At 40.3% G+C, this 26,315-nt stretch overlaps 1 protein-coding gene across 8 annotated transcripts in view; it reads right to left on the minus strand.

The window, feature by feature from the left end:
* Positions 1-26,315, minus strand: part of DNAH5 (dynein axonemal heavy chain 5) — a 201,611-nt gene that overhangs the window by 100,687 nt on the left and 74,609 nt on the right. For all 8 annotated transcript variants that reach the window (XM_078391705.1, XM_078391701.1, XM_072998500.2 and 5 more), the window contains 14 exons: positions 25,858-26,098; positions 24,280-24,479; positions 24,038-24,191; positions 23,632-23,795; positions 21,640-21,796; positions 18,671-18,883; positions 15,869-16,093; positions 13,663-13,835; positions 12,255-12,433; positions 9,942-10,129; positions 7,976-8,170; positions 6,776-6,910; positions 4,932-5,039; positions 1,417-1,570 (listed from right to left, as the gene is read on the minus strand). In XM_078391705.1, coding sequence (XP_078247831.1) covers positions 1,417-1,570; positions 4,932-5,039; positions 6,776-6,910; positions 7,976-8,170; positions 9,942-10,129; positions 12,255-12,433; positions 13,663-13,835; positions 15,869-16,093; positions 18,671-18,883; positions 21,640-21,796; positions 23,632-23,795; positions 24,038-24,191; positions 24,280-24,479; positions 25,858-26,098 — 2,486 coding nt within the window. The remainder of the gene's footprint in view (positions 1-1,416; positions 1,571-4,931; positions 5,040-6,775; positions 6,911-7,975; positions 8,171-9,941; positions 10,130-12,254; positions 12,434-13,662; positions 13,836-15,868; positions 16,094-18,670; positions 18,884-21,639; positions 21,797-23,631; positions 23,796-24,037; positions 24,192-24,279; positions 24,480-25,857; positions 26,099-26,315) is intronic.

Here is a 26,315-nt window from a genome sequence, read left to right on the forward strand (position 1 = left end):
ATTTGAGCTCATGCAGTTAACACCACAGAAGTATGTTTACCTTTCTACTTCTTTTTGGCAGTCACCAATTCATTATTTTTTCTATATAGTGGTCCAAATCTTGTTGTGTTTTTTCACTGGTGTAAAGCACTCAGCATAAAACTCAGTGATTAGTTGCTCCAAATTAAGCAGCCAGCAAAGCCATCTAAACAAGATTTTGGGCATTCTCTAATGATAGTAACGGTGTGCTGTCAAATTCCAGTTTCTGATGACCCTCCTTGGTTTTCAAAGTATAAAGTACTCAAAGGTGGTTTACCACTGCCTCCTTCTTGGTAGCACTCTGGAGCCATACAATTTGCCCAAGGTCACATAAGTGGCCAAACACTTAACCCCAACAGCCACTCATACTCCCAGTGAAATTGGCTGGTCCCTTCTCTGGGAGGCACAGTGAGGATTAGAACTCCTGGCCCCCAGAGGCACGCAAATCCACTAAGTTGTACCAGTTCCTATAATTATGTTCAGTCAGGTTGGTTCTAGTTCATGGCAACCACTCCAGAGTTTTCTCTAGTTACAAAAAAATTCTTAGTAACAGTGATTTACAGTATTTAAAGCAAATAGTGTGCTGCTTATATACCACCCCTACTGCTGTTTAACCACTGCATCAAGAGGCTTTTATTTAGATTCTGATGATCTCATGAACATCGTTCCTGTTGCTTCACAAACCCTCACATTCACTAGAGAGCATGGAGAAATATTTACACTGACCAAAAACTGTGTGTGAATAATATTGAAATTATTCATAGCAACTTTTCCCAAATAAAGTGCTTCTCGAAGATACAAAACAGTGGTATGAAATTGTTGTTTAACACATTGATGCATACACAACATAACAGACTTATCTATAACACATAAATGCACTAGTATTAATGGCTTCTTGTAAATAACAGTCCATATTTTATGAGGACTTGTCTCCTTTCAGCCTCAATAAACACCAACTGTCTGTTGTTTCACTCATACAATACAGTGTCAAAAAGGTGCATCAGCAGCACAGGGAGGTGGAGAAGACATCCAACCAGGCCTCTTCTGTAACTGGCATGGTGCAAAGCATGATGGCCGTCTCAACCACAATACAAGTGGTAAGTGGACACCTGGTTTGAGGGGGGGGGGTTACCAACAGGACTGGCCACCTGTGGTGGTGAACTTCGTATTCATCTCACCCAGGAGACAAATATAAAGCTCCCATCTCTACTATCAGGTGTTCAGAAACAGTCAGCTATCATACAATTCTAAATATCTATTGTCTGGGCAAAATTGGTAAACTCGGACAACATGGTTCAAAACCCATCCCCTTAATGCTAACCTCTTTTGTCATAGCTATATCTTAACAAAAGATATTATTTTACAGCCCCTGTGAACAAACCTTAGTGTTTCCCATACCTGTCATGGATTTCATCAGTGTGTGAATGCATGTAGTTTTGCCTGCCCCACTGGGCCCCAGGGCCATCATGCCATGGCGCACTCTTTGTGTTTCAAACAGCTGGATGACTTTCAGTCTCCATGGGGGATGATTAATTAAGCCAGCCTCTGCAACCTGTCAGGATCACCAAGAATCATGTTATTGATCATTTCATCTACCCAGAAGCCCTACAGATAGATTGTTATCAATGCACATAAATGCTGTGATCCTCGACTCACCATCAACACACCTCTTCTTGTCAGTTCAGCCCCAATGATCCCTTGTTGATTAGGAAAGTCTGAAGGGGGCTTGACTATGAATAAAATCATGCAGCGGCTTCTGTTAATACTGAAGCCAAACTATCCGCTAAATATGGGAAGTATTATTCTGTGCATGGCCATGATTTGGAGGAAAATATGACAGATTACAAATGTGCTCCTGCTCTACACTGTCCTCTCTAGTCCATCATTCAGCCATACTCAATTAGCTCCATGGGCTTAGCTTCAGTGGCAAATGTTTGATATTATCTTTTTTTTCGGGGGGGGGAACAAAGCACCCAACAATTCTTATTTTTACACTGGGAATTTGCATGGACCTTTTCAAGGAGCTATTAATTATGGCTCAAACTAGATAGTAGAGATAGCACATTTTTGGAAGACATATTCCTTCAATTAATGACAGACATCTGCTTATCATAGCACATAGATTCATCTATGGATCTTGTATTTGGCCTCCTTCCTTTTGTGACTAATCATTAGACGATACACTCAGACAATTGACAGCTTTGATAGCTGAAGCATATACAGTATTTTTTGGGAAATACCATTGTGGAAGAAGAAAAGATTGTTGGCAAGAGTACACCTCTTTTGCATTTTTACCCATTCAGGTTAACCCCAAAGACCCATCTTTAGTAATAAGATGGGTCTTTGAGGTTAACCTGAATGGGGAAAAACACAAAAGAGGTGTTTTCATTTTTACAGTATTTTGTGAATTTCCAACATAAAACCTCTGAAAACTGATATATTCAGAATTCTAAAGCAGGGTATTGGAAATACCTTATTTCTATTGGATTATATATACAGTAGTACCCTGGTTTGCAAACGCCTCAGTTTACATAATTTTCAGTTTATGAACCAAAATCCATAAGAAATAAAGCCCTGGTTTACATTGTTTTCTTTTTTTCACACCACAAAAGGGTTTCCCCAAGATGCATTGCATTTATGGTGCCGCCCCTTTCATAACACAATTGGTGTTTCAGTTTGCGAAATGTCCATACTACATAACATCGCATAGAATGGATTCATTTCGCAAACCGAGGTACTACTGTATTTGATCAGTGTATGTAAAAACACCTCACTGATATTCTAACGAATAACTCTGTGAGTCTCAGAATGAGGGCTGTCACCTCCTAATTCAGATTCACAAAACACCTTAAAAGGGTTGGGGGAGGAGAGTTTAATCCTTTAAAAGGGCATGGAAAACAGAGGTGCCTGCTCTTTGCTGCTGGTTCCTAGCAGGACTTTGCCTTACAAGCTCCTTGGCTTGTCTTCCATTTTGAATTGGGCTGGATCCTCATCACATTGCTCTCTCTGTTTCATTTTGCATTAATGGGTTTGTTTTTTTATTATTATTATTCTTCCTACATTTGGAATTGGATTAGATTGTTGTTACATTTTGCACTGCTTTGGGCATGACCAGATGGGGGAAGTTGGAGCAATCCAGTTCATGATTAAAAGATCCTTATCTTTTGTGAGATCTGTTTTATCTTGCACTCGAACAATCCTTCCATTCACATGGGAGACATTTCTCTTCCTATGAGGAGGATTGTAAAGCTCTTCAGATCACTCCAATTCATCCCACTCTCAATTACCGACACCCCTGTCTCTAGCCCCTCTCCTGCCTTTTTGTGCATCCATCATTCCACAAGCTGCAGAGACTCCTCCCTTTTTTGTTAAAGTAACATAGTGCTATGGCAGTACACCAACCTAGTACAGTACACACATTATTCCTATTGTATCAAAAGAACTTCCAACATATTAGAATTGTGCTGCATCAGTTAGGAATTTTTTTAAAGACAATGAAAATAAAGGAGGGGGTTTCTCCATTCTCCCTTTTAATGTCATAACCCCATGAATACATAACACAATTTTCAGCTCAGATAACACTGCCTGAAGCTCTGTTTGGGTATGAATTCAACAACTGTACAGGCTACAGAACAGGATAATCAAGAACATTCCCAATTGCACCAACTAAACTGCAGCCTCAGTGCTCTGCCAGAAAGGAGTAGACAACTCCTAAAAAGAATGGGATGGATCGTTATTTTTGGTGACATACAGTCATCAAAAACAGAGCAAACCAAACTTCACCAAATAGGGAGCTATATGTCCATCTGATCATCCTCTTATCTACTTATGAATTAAAAGGGAAAGGGAAACGTTCCTGTTGACAATTGTCTTCCCCCCCCCCAATTCCTTGGTCCATTTTATTGATTTTTTTGTGTATGGCGGAATTTCTCCCTTTCTCTCTTTATTCTTGCGGTAGACTGCTGGCCTACCTGCCTGCCCTGCAAATCATGTTGCTAGACTAAGACATCAAAGTGGTAGAGGAAGTAATCCCCAATCTCATATTTTAGAAGTTAGGGGTTGGGGGTGGTTTAACTGTTTTTATTTATTTTCTGTCCTTATCATTCTTGATTTTTAATTTCTGGTGTGGAGAGCGGGCTTGTGTGTGTACAGTATGCATTTTTCTTGTGTGTCAGAGAGAGGAGGCGGCACTGCTTTTGCTTTTCTTTGTGCTGTATAAAATGACATAGAATATTATATTTATTCTGCTTAGAGACATATGCATATATTTTTTGTTTATTTTTGTATGTTTTCATTTTCTGTTCCATAATGTGAGGTCCTACTTGTGTACTAAATTGTTGTTAAGTGTCTGGTGTCTGATGATGTCTGATCTTGGTTTCTCGTGCACTATTGTTATTGCTTTTGGAATAGATGATTATCTGCTTCCTTCTCCATGTTTGTTCGTTCGTTTAGAAGTGGTTATGTGGGTGTTGTAGAGCTTCACTTGGTCTACCACGAAAAACCCAAATGAGAAAAAAGCCACCTACATAAAAAATAAAAGATCCAGTCCTCTTTCTGATTACCAGAAGGGCCTTATTCTTATCACATATAGCAACAGACAAATGGACTCCTACAGCACCTAACAGACTACTTCTGACTTTCACTACTTTCAGACTAGTTGTAACAGAATAACTGTTGCTTCTTTTTTTAATCTATCTGGCAGTTAACTCACTGAACACCTATTGGCTAAGTCCAGACATAATCTGATCAGTTGCATAAATTCCAGTACATAAATTACTCAACTCTAACATTCTTGCATACACATACATATGTGCTGGGTTGCATTTATATATTCCAATGTTTTGTTTCATCCTTCACAAGCAACTCAGTTTGTCAAGCTTCGGAGACAGTACAAAAATGTTCCTTAGCATTACCTGTTTACTGATGGCAGCTTCTAGTTCTGGATAGCCTGCCTTGTCAAGCTGAATACTTGGGAAAAGATCTTCAATCAGACTCAGAAATAACGGTTCATCTTCATCAATCTGTCAATGCAAAAGTAAACAAACAAAAGTAATGTAATAGGCACAGTTTTCTTTCATAGTATGCATTTTAAAATTAATATACCTAACAACAAAGTGCTGCTGAAGAACCCTGGCTCACCAATATACATACATTTCTACTGGACAGATGGCAACGATCATGCAGACTTTCCATTCTAAGCAGCCTGAAGCAGGAAGAGGGAGCATTGAAAGGCAAAAGAAAAGACAGCACAAATAAAACTAGAATATAGCCAAAGCAAGAATAGTAAAGAAAAAACAGATCACTTCAAAAGGATAGAATTCAGAAACCCTGGGAAACCTCTGGCACAGAAATCATACTTTATCTGCAATGTTTGAGGAATGCTCTGGGATACAGAGGAAAGTTCACAGCAAAGACAATCAGTCTTGAACTACCAACTTTCACAGATTTCACTGGTAGAGGGCAGATCCTTCCAAAGATGATATGCTGTCTAAGGCACAGGGCAAGATCACGCCCCCTCCCCTTCCACTACAATGAAGCTAGTTGAAATAGCCACTGATATTTATAATGGAAAGATGAGACTGTGTCCTCTACCACTCTTAAAGCAACAGGCTATGTATGAGAGAGGGGTGCAGTTGTGTAGTAGATATAGCTTTGTCCTCCAATAGAGGGGATAAGGTTCAAGAGAGAGAACTGATGGGTTGCCACAGGTGCCCCTTAACATTTGCCATTGGAGGGTATTGCCTCATTCTGCCTAATGGTAGAACCAGCCCTGTCATAGAATATACTGTGAGTGAAGAACTAAATTTCTGGAACTATTTGCATAACAGTGCCAAGGAGGAAGGCAAAGTGGGACAGACCAAATAGTTTTCATGTTGGCAAAAGGGGTTGTGTGCAAAGTTTTGTGTGCAAAATATATATATATACAGACACACACACACATATACATATCTGGTATGTGCGCATAGATATGTTTCCCGTAGTGGTTAGAATCATGACCAGATATCTCCACTGTGGGGATATGTATAAACACAGAAAACATAGTATTTGTATTCCTTGTATCTGAAGAAGTAGATTTAGATCCACAAAAGCTCAAAATGAAATAAATCTGCAGGTATTTAAAGTGCCACAATATGTTCCCATTTTCAAGCCAATATGGTGAGACAGACTAATGCTGCTACTTCACTGAAGGTGGGTTGTAGAGAATCAAGATAATTAATAATGCCAAAAGCAGGAATTCTAAAGAAATCATGAAAAGAGAAAGATTAATTTGCCAAAAGAATGGGAGTCTGATATACACAGCTGTTTCCTTCATCCTTTCTCCTATTCAATGTCTTTTATTATTTACTATTTATCTCTTGCTCCCTCCCCCATTAACTCTCCTTCTAATTGTTATTCTGGCTCTCATTCTCCTCATTAGTCATAGGTCTTGGGGGGGGGGGTTCTTCCTTCTTTCACTTTCTTCTCCCTTTTCTTTACTTCACTTCTAGCCGAAAGTAAAATTTATGTGTTTTTTCTGATTGTCCATGTTTCCCTCACCTCCCCATGCTACTCCAGTGGTCCCATCCAACTTCCTAGTCAGTTTATCAATGCCTGGCAGTTAACTTTGATATAATATGCAGCCCAGGGTGGTTCCATTGGAAGGTAGGACACTGAAATGACCAACCTCCAATCATCACCCACCTCTCCTTTGAGGGTAGGGGCATTGAAAAAAGAGCCTGCAGAGGTGGTTGTGCACATATGTCAATTTCATTCTTACCAGCTTAGAAAGATTCATGTCTCTCAGGACACGCATTACAATAGTAGATTCGGTGTCATCAGGGTTTGATCTTTTAGCCGCTCCCAAAGTTCGCAATACTGACAATATATTCCTCAGCCCAAAGTCATAATGTACCTACCAAAAAGGTTAAAAGGATTTATACTGGTTAAAATAATGTTCATATTATGTATTGATCTAACACCCTGTCTTTCTCCTGATACAGGGCAAAAATTATTTTAAAAACAAACATTTTTTTAAAAAAAACTGACAAGTGGTAGTATAAAAAGTTAATTAAACATGCTGTCAATCATATTAAAGCAACTACTGACTTACAGCAATGGTTTCAGAAAGTGAGAAGGACAAGGTTCTATACCAAAAGCCTGCCTGAAAGGAAAGGTTTTTGATATGGAAAGCAGAAAGACAACAGGGAGGGGGCCAAACTAGCCAAGACAGAAATGTGGAAGCAGCCACCAAGAACATCCTCTCCCTTGTCCTTCCCAAAGGGTAGATGGAATAAGGGAAGGGCACCCTCCCCAAAGGCCTTAAAACCTGGAAAGATCAGAAAAAGTGCCCTTCAGATAACCTGGATACAAGCTGTGTAAACCAAGAAAAATTGGACCCGTAAAGGAATATGCTTCTTAGAATGGAACTAAACCAGACAATGGGGCTTCTACTAAACATAGCAAATCCTCTGTGAGGAACAGTTTAACTGAACAACTTTTTAAAGGAATGCTGACCAAAAACATTGTAACACATCATTAACCAGTTAGATAAGAGGTTGAGATTTAGAATGCTAGCATTTTAATGGCCAGATGAGGTTTGCTTATGTAAGCTAGCAGATAAAGCTGATAATAAGCAAGTGGGGTTTTGTTGTTGTTTTGTTTTGCTTTTAGTTTCCTCACATTTAGGACAAGGTGCTAGACAGAGGCTAGAGATAGGAAAGGGGACCTATGTGTATCCTTAGTGTTTCAGTACTCATTTAACATCAGGATGACCCAAGAGAATTACTGAAATCCTTACATGATTTATGGCACTACAAACATCAAATTATATCACCTACATTATTGACAAAAGCATTTAGGAAGACTAGTGGTTCCTGCATTTATTAAAAGAACAAAGGTTAGCCATGGCTCTGTCCAAACTCTAGTAAGGAAGGGGGGAAAAAGAGTAACAGTGTTCATAAAACATAATCACTCCTACCTGCTTAGATAACTGTTCTTCACAAAGTTTGTACAAGGTGAAAAACTTTCTTGCAAGCACAATGTTATCAATAAAACCACAGCTTGCCAGTTTGACACGGATAATGATCTGTCGATCAGGAACCATCATTGCCACTGAGCGGAAGTTAATCTTCAGGTTTTCAGGCAGCTCTTGACGGCCAGCATATCCAGGGTTCTGATTTAACAGAGAGTTCAATTTTGATTTAACAGTTGGGCTATCATTCACATCAGCCTCAATATTTACTTAAATGGCAGATTTATTAGAATTTCCTTCACAAGTTCTACTCTACATACAGAACTAGGACACTTAGTTTAAAATAGAACAGCTTTCAGGATAGGTCTGGTTTGCACAGACTGTCATGAAGACCTCATCCATCTAATCTGTGGTTACCCAATATAAACAAACTTAGGTAAGGTCAAGCATTGTCCTGATATGGTCTTCCCTCTATGTCTTGGCAGATTCCCTACTGTATTCGTTCTCCACCTTAAATTTATTAACATTTGTTGATCACTGACTGGAAGGACTGGGAATGAACTTCATGAGGCTCCATTTGGCACCTAGGATGTGTGTCAAGTATAAATTATAGGCCTGACCAGAATCAATGCTGTAATGAGCAACCATGTCTGTCAGGTGTGCTGAGAATGAGTCAGGGTGACTCAGCAAGGCTGATGCAACCTAGAGCTGATGTAATGCTATGAGGTAATCTGTATTGTGATTGGTTGTGGAAATGTATATATGTAGACTTGTACAATCAGTATTATCTTCACTTGGTTGGAGATCACATATGCCTGCCATGCTGCTGCTGTAAATACAGTTTTGCTGCACGAAATGCTGCCGGACTGCGTGTGTTTATTGCTGGACTGCCTAGACCGCCATATACTCTGCTGAAACTGCTGAAAAACGTGATTCCGCGAGAAAAACCCCAACAATGTGGCACTTTTGTCTTCATCATAAATAGCAATATAATCATCTGAGTTGCCATTTTCCCTTCAAATCATATTTGTTGAAACCTAGCTGGGTGCATTCAGAGAAAAGTCATATCGAAGAAGTATGTGAGGACAGTCATCCTCAAGGGCATAGATTGAAATAACTAGTGACAAGTAGTGTAACAAGCTACTTTTGGGATAACCAGCAAAACAACTGGGCTGTATTTATTGTTTATTATTTATTTAATCATCCTATATTTTTTACTTTATTTAAATTTTTTTACCCCACTTCTCTCCTTAAAAAAGAACTCAAGATGGCTTACATCATTAAAAGACAATGTTTAATGCTACAAATACTAAAAATACTAAGGATACAAATACTAAAAAAGATCAAATGCCACCCCCCCCCCAAAAGATTGTAACAAAAGTAACACCAAAAACACAGACAAAGCAAGAAGGCACAATGGTGCATTTAGAAACCTCACTCAGGCAGCCAGTCTCTAAGGAAAAGCTTGCCTCAAAAGAAAGGCCTTCATCTGCTTGCAGGCAGATAGCAAAGATGGGGCCAGTCTGGCCTCCTGTGGGAGGGAGTTCCAAAGTCTGGAAGCAGTGACAGAGAAGGCCCTCTCCTGCATCCACAGCAAATGCACCTGTGAAGATTGCAAGAAAGGCCTCTCTTGATGATCTTAAGACCTTGGCAGCCTCATAAAAGGGGATATGGTCTCTTAGACACCTTGAACCCAAGTTGTTTAGGGCTTTATAGGTTAGAACCAGCACTTTGAATTCTGCCCCAAAATGGATCAGCAGTCAGTGCAGCTGTTGTAACTAGCCTATACATCAAGAAAGTACAAAATTGTTTTTTTTTTTCCCCACATGCGCTCCTGTAGAAGGGGACTTCTTGGTCATAGCTGGAATTTCCAGTAAAGCCTTATAAATACCTCATAAGTTACACTAAAGAGACTTCACGGAATTTCACGGAATTGAGAAATAGAACTATCCTATAGTCTCAGAGCCCTTACCATTGTCAAAAAAAGTCCAAATTCAGGATTCATTTCCACATTATCACCATCCGTAAAAATGAAGTTCTTCTTCCGCTCTTTCTTACATGTTAGAACAATGGCAATTTGCTGTGCAGCCACAGATAACACTGGTAAATCAATGCGGTTAAACTCATCAAAGCAGCCCCAGGATCCAGACTGAGCAAGACCTTCAATCAGAGAAAAGGCTTAGGTTAAAAGGAGCTAAATCTGTGCCCCCGTTACATGATGAGACATCAGGGGCATCCCCAACTGCTTCAAAGCATCATGCTTAAAAGAATTTAAGAAGCTAACTAGAAGCAGGTCTAATGAAAGGCAGTCTGAACTCTGGAACTCAACTCAGGGACCGGATATATTTTACTTTGATCACATAAAAGGAACTTTTCAAGTCTAGGATGGTTGTGCAAGTTGGCTGTAGGGAGCAGAAAGGTTTTTGCAAATCTTGAAAAAATACTTTCAAAGTAATTAGCTATAGATATTGTGAAGAGACTGAGAAATTAGGGGAATATGGAATCCATTTGGAAAATTCAGGCTCTCTGTCAATGCCTGGGAATGGCTGAAAGAGATGGAAGTAACACCTGCAGTTTATCATTATTATGAGGTCTTCAAGGCCAACTCAGTTTGTTCCTTGGCTCTGTGCTAATTGGAAAATGACTTCAGCTGTGTGATGGGAGGAGGCCGAATATGCTTTTGTCTTTGTGAACATTTGAGGGAACTTGAAGCCTGATCATCAGACCATCTGAAACGGTCCAGAATGTGCTTCCTGCGAGATCACATTCTGGACCATTTCAGATGGTCTGCCAATCACAAGGAGTTGAAAAGTTACTTCATTTGGCTTAGTTTACTTCTCAGGAGGTGCTATACTCAGTTGCTGTCCTGTTATGCTGTACCTGGAAGGATGCACACTGTGTTACACTTTAGAACTCAGCTGACTCTATGCTGATGTGTGAGTATTAGGTAGGTTAGATTAATTTTATTATTTTCTAGGGTTCTCTTAATCACCTCATCTTTTGTCTCAAATTCTCTTCCCCCCCTCTCTCTTTTTTTCCTTCAAGTGCTTTTTGAAACCTTTTTGAAACTGTTTGGAACTGTCTTTAACAAACTATACACATTCTTCAACCATTTGGGGTTTTGGCTCAGAGGGTTTGTGGTAGTAAAACGAGGTCTGGCCTTGACCAGCTACCAGGAACCTTGATATTTTTATATGTGTGGTGGCAGCTCTACCTTGTCAGTTGGGTGTAGAGGTTCAGAGTGCCTAGCCTTATGGATTCTTGGACTCCCTGGAAGCATTGCCCAGTTGGGAAAGGCTGAAGTATTGCGAGGCACTGGAGCCAAGCAGGTTCCCTAGTCATCACCACGTTTGAGTGGTTCTCCCACTCTAGGATAAACAGGGTGGTTTTCTGCGACTGGAATCAAATGGGTGGCAACACTAACTGCAAGTGTACAGCACCAATATAGCACTGCACAGCCGTTCACCAGTACAACTTAGAGGGAATGGTGATATTTCTCTTCCATCTTTTAATACAGCTAAACTTCATAGCTACAAAAGTAACTGAAAAGTAAAAGTTATGTCATAAAAGGAATAAAGCTATCCCATATTAATTTACAGTTATAATGAAACCTAATTATGGCTTTATTATTGCAAAAAGGAATTAACACAAGCAAATAGTTATTTGTAAGTAGCAACATTCATGCTTGCATTCAGGGGGCTCACATATGGCCAGTTGCAGAACAAGATAGCCTTTGGCTTCTTCCATCTCTGTAATATTATAACAAAATGTAATACACATTTTCTAATTATAGAACATTACTGCCTATAATGAACCATTTTGTTGCCTACAGCTATATTGTGATAAGACCACTAGCAATAATTAAGGGAGTCAACCAAGGACTTTCGGGAACAGGAAAACCATATGAGCTGCATGCAGAAGTTTGGGGGATTGTTGATTTGAATATTAGCCAAATTATGTCTAAACACAATGTTAGCAGGATAAATTTCAAGAACAGGGAAAACATCACACTACACAAATTGAGGACACAATACAAAAAAATCTCATCTAAAGTTGGGTTCTGAGCTTTTCAGTAAATGCCCATTTATGTACAGTGTAAGTATTATGAAGCAACAAAATTAAACAATTCAAATTTCCCCACCCCCAAAAAATGTCCATTCTGATTTTCTCATTTTTCTCACAACAAGACATTAACATACAATTAACATGCAATTCAGCGCATCATGACTTGAAAATGAATGCTGTAGTTTAAGGTCACCATTTCTACAGCAGGAGATATCCTGACCTTTAAAAATCCTCCCCAATCCTCGAAAATCCATCTGGTCAGAACAATTGAAGACCACAACGTATTTTCCAAGGCACCGTCCCATGTCCTTGGTTGTTTCAGTTTTACCAGTTCCTGCAGGTCCCGCAGGTGCTCCCCCCATGCTCATACCCAGCGCTTGAGCCAAAGTAATGTAACACCTGCAAATAAAGGACTTGTTCAACATTACACCCAAAGAGAAGGCTTTAAAACCTCTTATACAAAAGCAAGGCAATAATACTAAAATGTGAGAAATGCATTCCTGGGTGTGGAAATTAAGAAATGCAGAAGTTACAGTAAACGGGGGTTATCCAGGTGAAAAAAAAGTTATCCGCTCTCGATATCTCTGAACCAGCATTTGTTTTAGTTAGACACAGAACACATATCCATGAACCCATCTGTCAGCACAGTGTCAACACAAAATAGGATAAACATGGCAAGGACACAGAGTTGGTCTATATGTTTTTGACCTTTTCAGTTTTATTTTTTAAAAAACATATTTATTTACAATTCATTTTGTTTTGTATTTTATTCTTTCTGTCATGAGCAAACAAGGTACTTTATTCAGCATTAGGTGGGAAGGCAGGATGCAAACAATTGCAGGTAAATAGCTTGTGTTAATTTTTATGCATCTTAGTCAAACAGTACTAAGTAATACGGTAGTGACTGGTGGTAGATACACCCAATTATAATTTGGAATTAATCTGGAGTACCAGATTATAATGTTTCGCTCACAGTTCATTCTGCATACCTGGATCATTCATGGATCCATAGCAGACTGCACCTCCTAAACCCTGTTGCACAATATTATGAATGAATATCACATGCCACAAATCAGTGACCTCAGTCACTGATGAGGGGCACAAACTTAAAAACGAACCAGGATGTTCATTAAAAATCACTAATTCATTGGTTTGGGTTGATCAAAACTGACAAATCAGAACCAATCTGAACCACAAACCTTTTTACAATTTAAGAAACTTCCTGGTTCATTTCCCCCCACCCCTGCAATCTGTCCCCCATCCCCATCCCCCTTCCACTGTCCACATCACATACCTACCTAGTCCTGTTGCCGCCACCTCTTCATCCTCCACCTCTGTTGCCATCTTGAGAAACAGTAGTCCTGGCTTCCTTTCCAGGAGCTGGGCATGCATAGAGACAGCAGGCCTGGCTTCTGGAAAGGAAGCTTGGCTGATGTCTCTTAAGATGGTAGCAGTGGAGGAGGCAGAGGACGAGAAAGAGGAGGACATGATGGGACTAAATAGGGAGGCGATGGGGGCTTTGGGCAGGCTGTGGGGCTGAATAAGAATATATGACTACCAAATAAGAAACTGGTGAATAACATTAATATAATCTATCAAGCAGCCTGAATAACATAAAAGTATCTCACCTATCAGTGAGAGGCGTGATGACAAGTCTATCTGTACAGCCCAGAAATTCATTCTGATAAGTGAAGGCCACATCTGTGATGTTAATCATCATTTTGTCTGAATCTTCATTGAAATAAAATCTGCATTGTTTCAGCCACTCGAAATCTGTAGGATTCTTAATATGCATACGGCACTGGAAGCAAGAAACCAGGCTGTCATATATCAAGAACTATGGCAATACTGAATGGGCATGCATCCAGTTCATTTGTTGGAAGCAATTATTGTGAAAACAAAGATAATTCTTGACACTATGGATGGAGGAGGGGTTGTATATGCAGTTTGTGGTCTGCAAGACTGTTCATGAAACAGCACAAAGAAAATGTGTATGTTTTAGAATGCAGACATACCCCCTTTAGTCGATGTGGGGTACTGGCTGAAATCCTGTTGCTTAGCATAATAAGTCACAACTAGAGTACATGGGTCAATTCCTCCATAAATTCCATTGATTCAATGGGCCTACTCCATTTGCAATTTACTACACTAAGCAACAGGATTTCAGCCAATATGTTGGAAATGTGGCATTTGGAAAAATGTTTATCCAAACAGACATGAATTTTTTATGCAAGAAAGATAAAAGACCCAGAAACCGGATGGGACAAAAATGTTGGTGGGATTCTAAAATACGCAGCCTAAAGTGAAAGTGCCAGATTTTCACATTCTTGTGAGGCACCTACATGGACTTTTTCTGTCAAAACCCATTCCTCTACAGCACTGGAGGAGACTGGATGGGGTTCTGGCTGGTTTACAACACTCCCAGTTGCCATAGAGAGAGGAGTTATATATTACTAGCTATTTCATCATCTTAATGATGCACACCTTATTCTGGAAGAGTATCCATGAAATTCCACGAGGAAGTGGTGTTTTTCCACTCCAACAAACAACCCCATTGAGATATATAGTTAGACAGGACCACTTGTTTCCTTGTGGAAATGGAAGGATGTTCCTTAGCCTTTTTTGAGCTCTATCTCTGAATATATTCATCTAGAGATGGGTATGGGGCCAGTCAGAGCAATGAGGGGCATGTTTCTTCATTCTGTTGTGACCAGATTTCCTCTTTGTGTTTGCATTTCTGACTCAGAGGGAAATCCTGGGGGAAGGGGGGCTGCTGACCATTTTGCAAGCAAAACGTGAGAAGCAGCAAACATTATGATAATGAACATGACTGCAATGACCTGCGGAAGGATAGAGAGCATCACCTGAACTCCTTCGCTGCCCTCCTTTGCAAGTGGACCCTCTACAGCAAGGGTACCCAGCCCCGGGTCTGCAGCCCAGTACCGGGCCACGGACTTGGCAGGAGCAGGCTGCAGAGACAGATATCCCACCCCCTCCACACCCACTCCCCTCACGCATGCACAACCAGCCCACCCACATGCATGGGTGCCCCGTCATCCGTGTATGCATGAGTGCACACCCACCTGCCCATAAGCATGCCCCACCCACCCACGAGTGTTCCCCTCCCATCCATGCATGTGCACATGGGTGCCCCGCCATCTGTATGGGTGTGAGTGCACCCACCCACCGGTGAGCATGCCCCGCCCACCCATAAGCACACCCTACCCATCTGTGCATGTGTGCATACACTCCCACTCCATCCCCGCATGCACAAGTGTGCGCCCCGCCCACCCGTGAGCACTCCTCACCCACCCACGAGCATGGGGGGTGCCCTGCCCCACCCCACGCATGGAGCCTGTTCCCTCAACCAGTCCACAGTTTGGAAAAGGTTGGGGACCACTGCTCTATAGTACAGGTGGCTCTTTACTAGAGTAAGGGGCCACCTCATTCCAAAATGAGGTTCCTCTTGCAGCATGAGCTGTCCAGACAGAGGAGTAGAAATAAGGAAGAAATACTGAGAATCCATCATGTAGAAAGAGCCTGGCTGTTGCAGACTCTTGTTGAGGACAGGGTTGTATAGGTGCTGCTGCTGAGCATACCGATAATGCTCTTGAGAAGAGTCAGAGATAAAAACACGATCATCCTTGGGCAAATGGAAACAAGCACAAAACAATGAAGACAACATTGCCAAGATTGGTCAGGTAAGAAAGTTCCAAAATAGTATGTGGGCCCTCAGCTATTGTATTTGTAGAATAAACACAAATGCACACACCATGTTGAAAATACAGCCATCTTTCTATGATGACAATTTAGAACAAAAAAAAGTTGGTTTACCAGGTCATCAAATATATCCCGCTGATGCACGTGAATTGTGATCAGGGTCTCATATTTGACGCGCTCCACAGGACTCAGATCCTTTGTAGTCATGTCTATCAGAGTGTTCAAAAGGTCCAGGAAAAACTGGTTCGTTTTCTGCATTATTTTCTTATCATATTTTGCATTCGTCAAAGCTTCTTCAGCATCTCGAGTCCAGATCATTTGAATCCCTAGCAAGCCAACCTTAATTTAAAAAAAAAACATGTTGTAATACTGAGTAGACAAGCTTTCCAGAATACAAGACACACTGGTGGATATATCAATGCATTTGCCTTGTTTTAAAAACTGGAATGCCTCTCATCTGCAGATTTTTAGACTTGGGAGTGTATCACCCTCGCTAAATGATAGAGAGATGCATTACTTTAAAAAAGATGACCCAGGTATAAATCCAGTTGCTATTTTCAGATAGAATAGATTGAACAAGTTTTTCAATTGTAAGTCAAGACTGATGTGAATGACACTGATTCAACAGGCCTGCTCTAGTGATACCAGCAACTGGATTTCGCCCACATATTTCCATAAAATATGAATGTATGAGTGTGTGTGAAAACATCGCTAAGCGGGGCAGAAAAGCCCATTGGAAAGCATTAAACAGTGTTTAATGCGTTCCAATCAGCTACTGTACTCACCGTTCAAGCGATGTTTCTCTGATGGCCGGCAGCCATTTTTGCGCCCTCCCCTCGCTTAACGAGGGTACGAAAACGCTGCACGCGGCCATTTTGCAGCTTCCGGCAGCCATTTTGTAGCCGCCGAACAGCTGATCGGCGGGTCGCAAAGCGAAGGTCGGTAAGTGAACCGCTTACTGCCCTTCGCTCTGCGATTTTTTTCCCTATTGAGGCATTGGTATACACATACATCCAAATGTAGAATTAATTACTATAATTTAACACAATTCACTTTACCAGGAAATGAAAACTGTAAGTAGGGAATCTATGTGCCTGTTCAGCTTAGTGTCCAGAGGCTAAGAGCTAATAGGCAATTTCAACAACCCTGTCCCAAATGCTCTCTTTTTATCATTCCATTTATTCAAACCAGATTTGGAGTCGGCAACCTTTCAAAATGAGAACATGTGCAAACAAAGAGCTCTCCTCAATAGTCCTTCAGATTACTGCATTACACTCAACTTTATCAATTGTACAAATGTATCCATTGTTGAAGGCTTGTATTGTCACCAAGCCTGACTACAGTTGAAGTTAACTAGGTTGTGCTGCTAAGCATGTTTGAAGCTAGTTTCTTAAATCTTCAGGAACACTGAAACCTGGCTTGCCTTTTCTATAGTAAGAATTAGGGCAGGCAGAATCTAAATCAGATGGAATGGGGACAGGGAACCTTTGAGCTAGAATGGAGATGGACTGTGGACAAGAAGCTCCTCCTAGTCTTCACACTTTATGTAGGGTCATTATAAGCACATCAGCTCTACTTGAACTTCTCAGAGGAAATGTAGAAAGGAAAGACATGTGAAAGGTTAACAGTTGCACTGGATCTTGAGCAACATTTTAATTGTATTTTAATTGTTTTATATTTTTATTGTATTTTTATTGTATTTTAATTGTTGTAAGCCACCTTTGGGTAGAGTGGGCAGCATATAAGATAAATAAATAAATAAATAAATAAATAAATAAATAAATAAATAAATAAATAAATAAATAAATAAATAAATAAATAAATAAATAAATAAATAAACAAACAAACAAACAAGCAAGCAAACAAACAAACAAACAAACAAACATGGCCAGACAGAAACACAGCCAAAACCAAGCCCTACAGCCAAAACCAAGCCCTACAGCCAGTCCACCAGCAGCCAGCCAGCCCCAACTTTGGAAAAGACAGGAGTCAGTTGAAGTGGAGAAGGACAAGAACAAATTCCAGGGTAAGGAACAAGCACACCAACACTAGAAGCCACTAAGGGAGAAGCGATAACCAGCAACCGATTGTGTAGAAACCGAAACAAGGCAGGAGTTGTTCTGTACCACAAGAACAGGCTTACCCAAGCTGGCACCCTCTAGATATATTAGACTGTAAGTCCCATCATCCCCAGCAGCTCAAAGGAAGTCACAGTCTAAGGCATTACTTTAGAGAAGCCTGCACTAGAAGAAACTTCTGTGCGGCAGGAATGAGTTAAGAGAGGAAAGCATTGGCAGACCAAATATACACTTTATTTCAGATGAGGCTAGTCAATCATGGAAATGGGGGCGCACTTGTTTTTTTTTTTCTCACAGCTGCCTTTGAATCAATCAAATATTCCCATTTCAGCTAGGAACTGATGATTTGATGATATCACCCTCCAGAAAGTTATGGCTCAAACACTAAGCTTTGTTCATCGGAGGAAATTTCATATGAATATTTCTCTTTGCTGCCTTTCTATCTCTCTCTCTGGGCATTATGATACATGATGTTAAATACAATTCTTGAAGCAACTTTGGGTTATTGTTGTTTTAACACTAAAACTAAGCCAGTTGACATAGCAGAGAAGTAACAATATTTCTTAAGAACCCAAAACCAGAGTTGAAAGCTGAAGTAATTCTACTGTTACCTGCTTAAATGGTAGCCTACGAAACTCAATATAGAACATCAACGTAATGGTGTTACCACTACTGGAAGGACATCCTGGAGAAAGGATTAATATATGTGATGATATGCACAGGGTTTTGTATCAAACCCAGCCTCTTAATAATTGGTATCATCATCTCATTTCTGTTTCATTAAAGAAAATACAAAAGAAAATAGACTCTAAAATTAATAATAAAATAAGAAACTTACCTGGGCAGGGAAGGAAGAAAGAAATTCTATTAGTTGGAAGTCTGGTTCCTGAATACTTGCAGCTGCCTGTCGAATCACCAGATGCAAAGAACTCTGGGACTCCTTCAGGAGGGAATTGAGCCAAACCTCCACATTTCCTTCTGCCATTACAGGCTTTTCCAGTTCAATAGTCTCACCTTCCCGAGATGAAATGGAAAGAATCCGGTCATAAACCTGCAAATTGTACATATTGTGTGAAAAATCTGCATCAAATCATTCAATCATTATGCATTCCTTTTTTAGAAATGGACAACTTTTGCAGGCCACAACTCCCGGAATGCACCAGTATTATATAGTACATAGCTCAAATGTAGTTGTATTTTTTAAAACAGGGGTGTCCAACCTTTCACCTTCCCTGGGCCACATTAGAAGATGAAAATTTGGTTTGAGCCGCACATAAATTTGGTTTGGGCTGCATGGGGGGGCAGCCCTAGCCATCCTCCGCAGCCCCGCTCCAAGCGCGCTTACTGGCAGCTGCGATCTCAAACAGCAGAGGCTGCCAGCTTCGACTCCGACGGCTTTATGGGGCCGGGAGGGGTCCACCTATTGACGGGGACAGCACAATGCAGTCATGCAGCTCCCCTGTTCCCTCCCCTCCCACTCCTTCCTTCCTTCCCTCTCCCCCTCCCACCGTTGTGACGTGCCCCAGCCACATTCCAGCCGCAAGTGCCGGCAGTGTAACTTGAAACTTTGGAATTTCTTAAAAATAAAAAATTGCACTGGGCCGCATTATGAGCCGACCTGGGCTGCATGCGGCCCTCGGGCCGCAGGTTGGACAAGCCTGCTTTAAAAGCTACTTTTCTAAGCTTTGACTGAGATCTGATGTGACCCTACTTTTTGAAGTTGGTCAGCATTAAACAGAAACATAGTGAAGCATCCTCTTCAAGGAAAGACTCAAGGGAAGTGCTAAAGAGAGACATAACTTGGGCTGGCTGGGGAAATTTACTCTCATTCACCTTAGGATTTCCATGCACAACACTTTACCAGACTTTGGACAGATTATGGCTCACAGTCTAGGAATTGTCATGCAATAAAAAAGTGACTTCCCCGTGTTGGCTTTTATGTCACTGTTTCAAGCTATGGAGGCTCTGTAGTATTTCCCTTTCTCTTCAGTAAATTTTAATGTGAGAACTACATGCTCGACAACACCTATATGTTTGCTCTAGCTATCAGAGGAGAGTAATTTAGAATGAGGGTATTGTACAGAGGGGAGGGGTTAACTCTTCAACACATAAAGCATTATTTAAAGTTTCACATGAGCTGCTAATTATTTTTTAAGAATGACAAGTGAGATCTTCATTATATCCCACATGAGTTATTCTCAACCAGTGAAGTGGGCCTATCCAGGGGGGCTCTTCAGGATTTTAGGGGCAGTATATCTAGTTTGCAGGGAGAATTCAATATTAGAAGTTTTTACTCAGCAAACAGGAAAAATACTTAGTTTTGTAATTACACACAAATCTGTTGTTACATTATTTAATGATGCACGGTAGTGATCTATTATCTTTTCTCTCTAATGGCTGCAACGTAACTCAGCTATTGTAACAACAACAACAACAACAACAACAACAACAAACAGGAAGATCAAAATAAATTTTCCCTAAAGGACTGCCTTTTAAAAAAAATGATCACATAAAATGAATTATCTGATCCTTTCAAGGGTTTCCTAGGAGTGGAATACTCAGAAGTGGTTTACCATTCCCTTCTTCTGGGGATACTCTCACGTTGTGCAGCTTACCCAAGGCTACACAGGCTGGCTCTCCTCTGGGGAGGCACACAAGAGAATCAAGGTGCTCCAATCCGCTGAGCTATACAGCCAGCTGCAACCTCCTTTTCTAACATTTCAAATCAAGTTTTTCTTTCTACTTGTGCAAGCTTCCTACAGGAGTTAATGAGAGAATTAAACTCAACAAATTAATAGACTCTCATGAGCTTACATTTCAAATCTGTTCATTCTCTGAAGTCTTACAAAGGTATCAGAAAGCTCTCCCTACCATCTTACGTGGTATCTTTTCTGTTGGTTCTGAGAGGATAGTGGGGGGTATGCTTGGCTAAAACTGGAAGCAATCAGAATGGGGCTTGTGGATTCCATTAATGGTCCTTCTGCCTTTCCTTCCATTATTAGCACTCAGTCTGGTGCTTCAGAGGATGTTTGGGAAGAGGAGTGAATGTGATGTCCCAGAATAGGGGGGATTACTTCCAAAGGTATAAAGACTATATATACCCTCAATATCTTAGAAGGCCATATGTGCTGTCCATGGCCCATAATTTGCCTTTTTCCCCCCTTACCCTAGGGCAGCAGTGCTTAGAAGGTAGAGGGAGCAATTTGCCAAGTTTTGGGCCATTGTGTCTGATTTAGACCCTCAAGGAGATTTTTCCAAAACTGAAACTGGTTAAATTTTAGCATACCAGACCATGTACCAAAAACAAGTCAGGAAAGCTCCAAAATGTGATGAATTCCCACTCCATAGTACCTAGAGAATATGGTGGATCTTTTTAAATTAAACAAAAATGCAGGGTTGAGTTAGTAAAAATCATATGTTTTGCCAAACGTATTTCTCCATTTGGAGGAGCACCTCTGCAAAAAGATACGATAAACATATTGTCTAATTTGACCACCAGATATTCAGAGCTAAATTAAAACATGGCATTTTCCTCTGCTTTACCTGAGGTAAAAGTGCTATACATGACAGAAGCAGCAGTACCTACCAGGAGAAAATGGCTCCTGCTCTACTCTATGTTCAAAAGGGAATGGACACTACAATTGACGGATGGACGGGTTATAAGCCGCAAGCTGAATTGACTTAATTAAGTCCCAGGGTGACTTCTTAATTCAAACTTCTGAGGTAAAAATTTGGTTGCATGAAGAACTGGCAGGCATTCAGACCCTATTACTCTCATTGTAAGACCAAAGTTACAGTTAAACACACCTTTTCATGGAATTTTACAGATTTGATGTTATCGAAGACATTGAGCAAGTGAGCTTGGATTGTGTGAGAATCTGATGCTTGGCCCAGAATCTCCAACAAAGCAGGGTCTGAGACAAAGAAGAAACGAGGAAAGGATAGTCGCTTTTTCTCCAAATACCTGCATGTCAACAAAAACAAAAGCGATATGGAAAATTTATATAACACAATTTTTCTAAACCAACCAAATGAGAATACATCATTAATCACAGACTTTGAGCCAAACTTTGCTCCAGGGAACTTAATATGCTTTGACATTACTACCTGGCATGGAAGGGTGATAAGCAAACCTTCATGAAATAAAGAAGACTGCTTATCATCCAGGTATGCCTAACACGATGATAAACCAGCAAGAAAAAGGCAGAGCTGTATCTAGAATAGCTCATAAATGGACTTGAAATAGTGTTAGTCCAATAATTATTTTTGGTTTCATTCAAATATTTAAAATATTTCAAGTTGCATGGTTTATTCAAATAAATATTTCGAGTACAAGGAACACAAGCATTTTAGGCTATATCATGTGCACAATGTTTGCATCCATGCACCCCTTTTTTTCTTACTCCTCCTTTGGCATGATAATGAGCACAAAAAGTTTTTCCTTCTGTTTGCACCTAAACCAGAGGTCCTTGTAATGTTTGAATACCGGGGATTCTGTTTATTTCAAATTATTCTTTGCTCAAAGAAACCAGGATCAACCTTGTTTATAATCTTGGCTTCTTTGAATAAGTGATAGTTTAATGGAGTGGGCTACTGCAGGCATTTTGGAGTACAGCTCCCATATGGTTCAACCAACATAGTCAATAACAGAGGTAATGAGCGTTGATAGCACCAGGTTTCCTGGCTCTTAAACTAACAAGAACTACCAAGTTCAAGATATCAGGAAGCTTCATTTACTTCCAATCTCTTCCTCAGGCTATGGGGAATCCAAGAGACTATAGTTGGAGTTTTGCCTTAAATGGGCTGTTGGCCACAAACAATCTCAGCTTAATATAATGGCTTGTTCCAAAGTATATATTGTAGTCTCCCAAGTTAAAAACAACAACAGATAACTGATGACTCCTGGGCTTCTTTGCTAGCTAGTACAAAGGGGCTTTGTGAATGGTCAAAGGTTAATTCTTATATTGACCATTGACCTCAGTTAGTTGCCTCTTTTGGTGCTATCTCTTGTTCCTTTTTCCCAATAGACAGCTGCCTGGACACCTTACTGAGTTGGAGTACTGGGGTTCAACTCCTTAATTTGCCTCTTCAGAGAAGAGCCAGCCTGCATAGCCTTGGGCAAATACATATCCCAGAGCAACTCCGGAAGAAAACAATGGTAAACCATTTCTGAGTACTTTATACCTATTAAATCCTGAGAAGGATATCCATAAATTGGAATCAACTTGACAGCACACAATTATTATTATTACCATGAATATGGTAGGTTTAGGATTGGGTTTGGTTGAAGGTAACTTCTTTTCTATCCATCTAAGCCCAAGAACAGTATTTTAAAAGCTAAGGGCATTTCCAACAAAAACTAAATAATATGGGCTCCACTTTTTGATATTCAAAACTACCACACCAGAATTGTAACAGAGAAGGAGATACTCAGCAGATTCTTCATCTTTGAATTTGCATACTTTGACAAAGGTCTTAAATTATAGCCTACATTGTCTTATTTTATAGAGATTACTATGAGATAAATTAATATCTCAAACTGTGTAGTTTCTAGTGCTGAGCATAATGTCAACAGCTGGAGGCTATTCCTTCAACACTTGAAGGAGTGTTAAACTATGGCACACGCTTGTTGCAATAAATGGAACATAATTGCTTTTAGTACAGCTTGGATAAGTGCCTTTGTTAGCTGGGGAATTTGGGAGGTGGAGGAGGAACAGGCCTGGTTTTGCTAGCTCTGCTTCTGAGTGCAACCATAACTGACTGTCCACTGCTGAAAGGTTTCTTAGTCACCAGCCTCACCCTGTAAGAGACTTCTGACAAATTTCCAGCTGATCCAGCAAATGGGGAAGCAGCTGTCCCATGGTTTCGTCTCCAACACAGCACTGGACCACATTTGGTATTTCATGAGCTCTGGTCATAATCTTCACCCAGGATTTATCAATGTTAGAAAAACGCTTGGCTTCCTGTTTCAAGACACAAAGGAGGGAGGGGCCTCAACTGTTTTAACAACTATAAACATGAACGATAAACTATAAACATCAATCAGTGTTCACCAGTTCTGATTCCATTCTTTTGCAATGATCTGAAGATCGTCTTCAGCCACCTGTTGAGATGTGTACTGAACTGCTAGAATCAATCATGTCAGAGTCCTCAGGCTGCCTCAACCTATCTCCAGATTCTCCAGGTAAACAGTGCAAGCTCCTACCTTTGGAAGCTGTTTGGCAATGTCTCCACCCACAAAGACAGCCTCCAAGTATATCCACAGATTCTGTACAGTCATCCAGTTCTCAATAATGTCCGTTGTGTTAGACAAGTACTGTACCCACTTTTGAATCTGAGCCTTGAAAGGTGTGTTGTACCTGAAATAATTAACATATTTTTTTCCAGGATGTTAAGATAAGCTGATAAATATAAGACCAGACTTTTTAAAAGGGTTTAGCATAGTACCTGTTGCTCATTAGAGAGCCCAGAACCATCAAGCTGTCCTCCATGCTTGCAATTATTTCAGAAGTGCTGTCTCCCCTCAACAGCAGCTCCCCTCGGGCTTTAAAGGTGGCAAAAGTGAACGTTTTGTTGTCCCACTCAGCAATCACTTGTTTCAGTTTCTGTTCAATCTCCTTCTCCTTCATTGCACTGATGCAGATATCCTAGCAAATCAGTCCAAGAATTACTGCAGTGAGAACTTAACAACTTCAGCATGAAATCTTCCCTTCCCTGACATTATTTTCTCCTTCCCTGATGCTTGTCAGTAAAGACCGTCTTTCTTTTGCCAACATTAATATCTATGTGCTCCTAGGCTTTCAGAGGCAGGAAAATTCTCCAAAGGAAAAAAAAGGAACAAAGAGTTAAACATGTTATGGTTAAAGCTATGTTCCCAAAAATAATAGTGCCTCTATTGCTCAAAGGGTTGTTAAAATTAAGGTACTTTCATAATAATCAGAAGCTGAACTTATGTAAGAAACAAAGATGAATACCTAAATCGAAACCACAGTGATCATTAGAAGTCTGTACTCAGGGCCCATTTTCAATGTCCAGCTATCAAGTAATTTCTTCCACCTTGTGAGGCCAGTCGAAATTCATGGCAATCTGCTGTTAATTACAACATCATTCCTGTTTCACTGGCATATCACATCTACCAGAATTTCAACCATTGTGTTTAATGGACTTAATGCTCTTGTTGGCAGGGTTTTCTCTCTTTCAAAACCAAAGAGCTCACCTCTTGCAATTTGGGACGAATCAAGGTACAAAACAGAATTAACCATATGCTCATGTTTGGGATGAGATGGCTCATTGGTGATCTGAGTTTCCTTTCTTTAGGATGAGAAGTTTTATCATAAAATGCTACCTTGAAACAAGGACTGCTTCCCTTCTTTTGGGGAATCTATTCAAGCGTTAAGACTGACCTAGATAAGCAGAGACCATGTGGAAAGCTGAGTTGTGCTTCTGGGAGCTCACTGCAGCAAAGTCACAATGCAAAAGCAATGAGTATCTATCAGATGAACAAATAAAGTCAGCATTCAGTAGACATTTATCTGTTCTTGACCGTCAGTTAAAATCCCTCTGTTCCTAAGTGCACAATTCAAGTTTATAAACATATCGTTTCCATGCCCTCCCTTGTGCCACATCTTTTGGCTGCTACCACAAGATGGAAACAATGTCCCAGTAGCTAAGCACAAATAGCATGCACTAAGAACAGGCTTTTAGTGATCACTGTGGCTTTGACTGAAGGTGTTCAGCATTCTGTTTCTTATACAAGCTCAGTTTCTGTTTTTTATAGAAGTACCGTATCTTAATTTAAAAAATCCTTTGAGCAAGTGAGTAGATACACGCTACTATCCTAAATCTAACAAAATAATTTGTAAGTGTACCTTCAGTTATTCTGTTGCAGAATATGGAAAATGAGATGTCAATATATTCTTTAGGACTGGGTAGAGTGGAAAGGAGAATATATTGAACCCACACATCAGTACTGGGGATGCTGCCATGTCATTACTACTGTATCCATCTTAAACCTGTCTGTAGTACCTCAATCTCTTCTTTATATTTCAGCAAAGGTGCTTCCATGATGTTTCTCAATTTGAAAGTCTCATTTTCAACATCAAAACTGTGGTCAGTGAGATCAGTGATGCGTTTCCAGTGACGTGACATCATGGCTTTGTTGGACATTAGGTCAAGCAAAGGGCAACATTCATTGAAGTCATCAATTGTCTTCTTTAGGTCCAGAAAGGCTTGCCATTCCTTCAAAGCTCGGGGCAATTTACGGCACCTAGATACACACACATGCACACTAAGTATTTCAACACTGATTTAAAATAAAATAGGACCATGGGATCCGCAAATGATCAGTTCCAAGTTCTAAAGTGGATGCTGGAAAATGCAGAAGTATCAAAGGCTATACATTGCAAGGTTTCTGACTCCTTCTAGTGTCCAGTTCTGGAAAATACACCCTAAGGTGTATACTATAAAGTGGGTATATATTCCAT

This window comes from Pogona vitticeps, chromosome 4 (genome assembly GCF_051106095.1).
Source record: "Pogona vitticeps strain Pit_001003342236 chromosome 4, PviZW2.1, whole genome shotgun sequence".
In the NCBI taxonomy this organism is placed as follows: domain Eukaryota; kingdom Metazoa; phylum Chordata; class Lepidosauria; order Squamata; family Agamidae; genus Pogona; species Pogona vitticeps.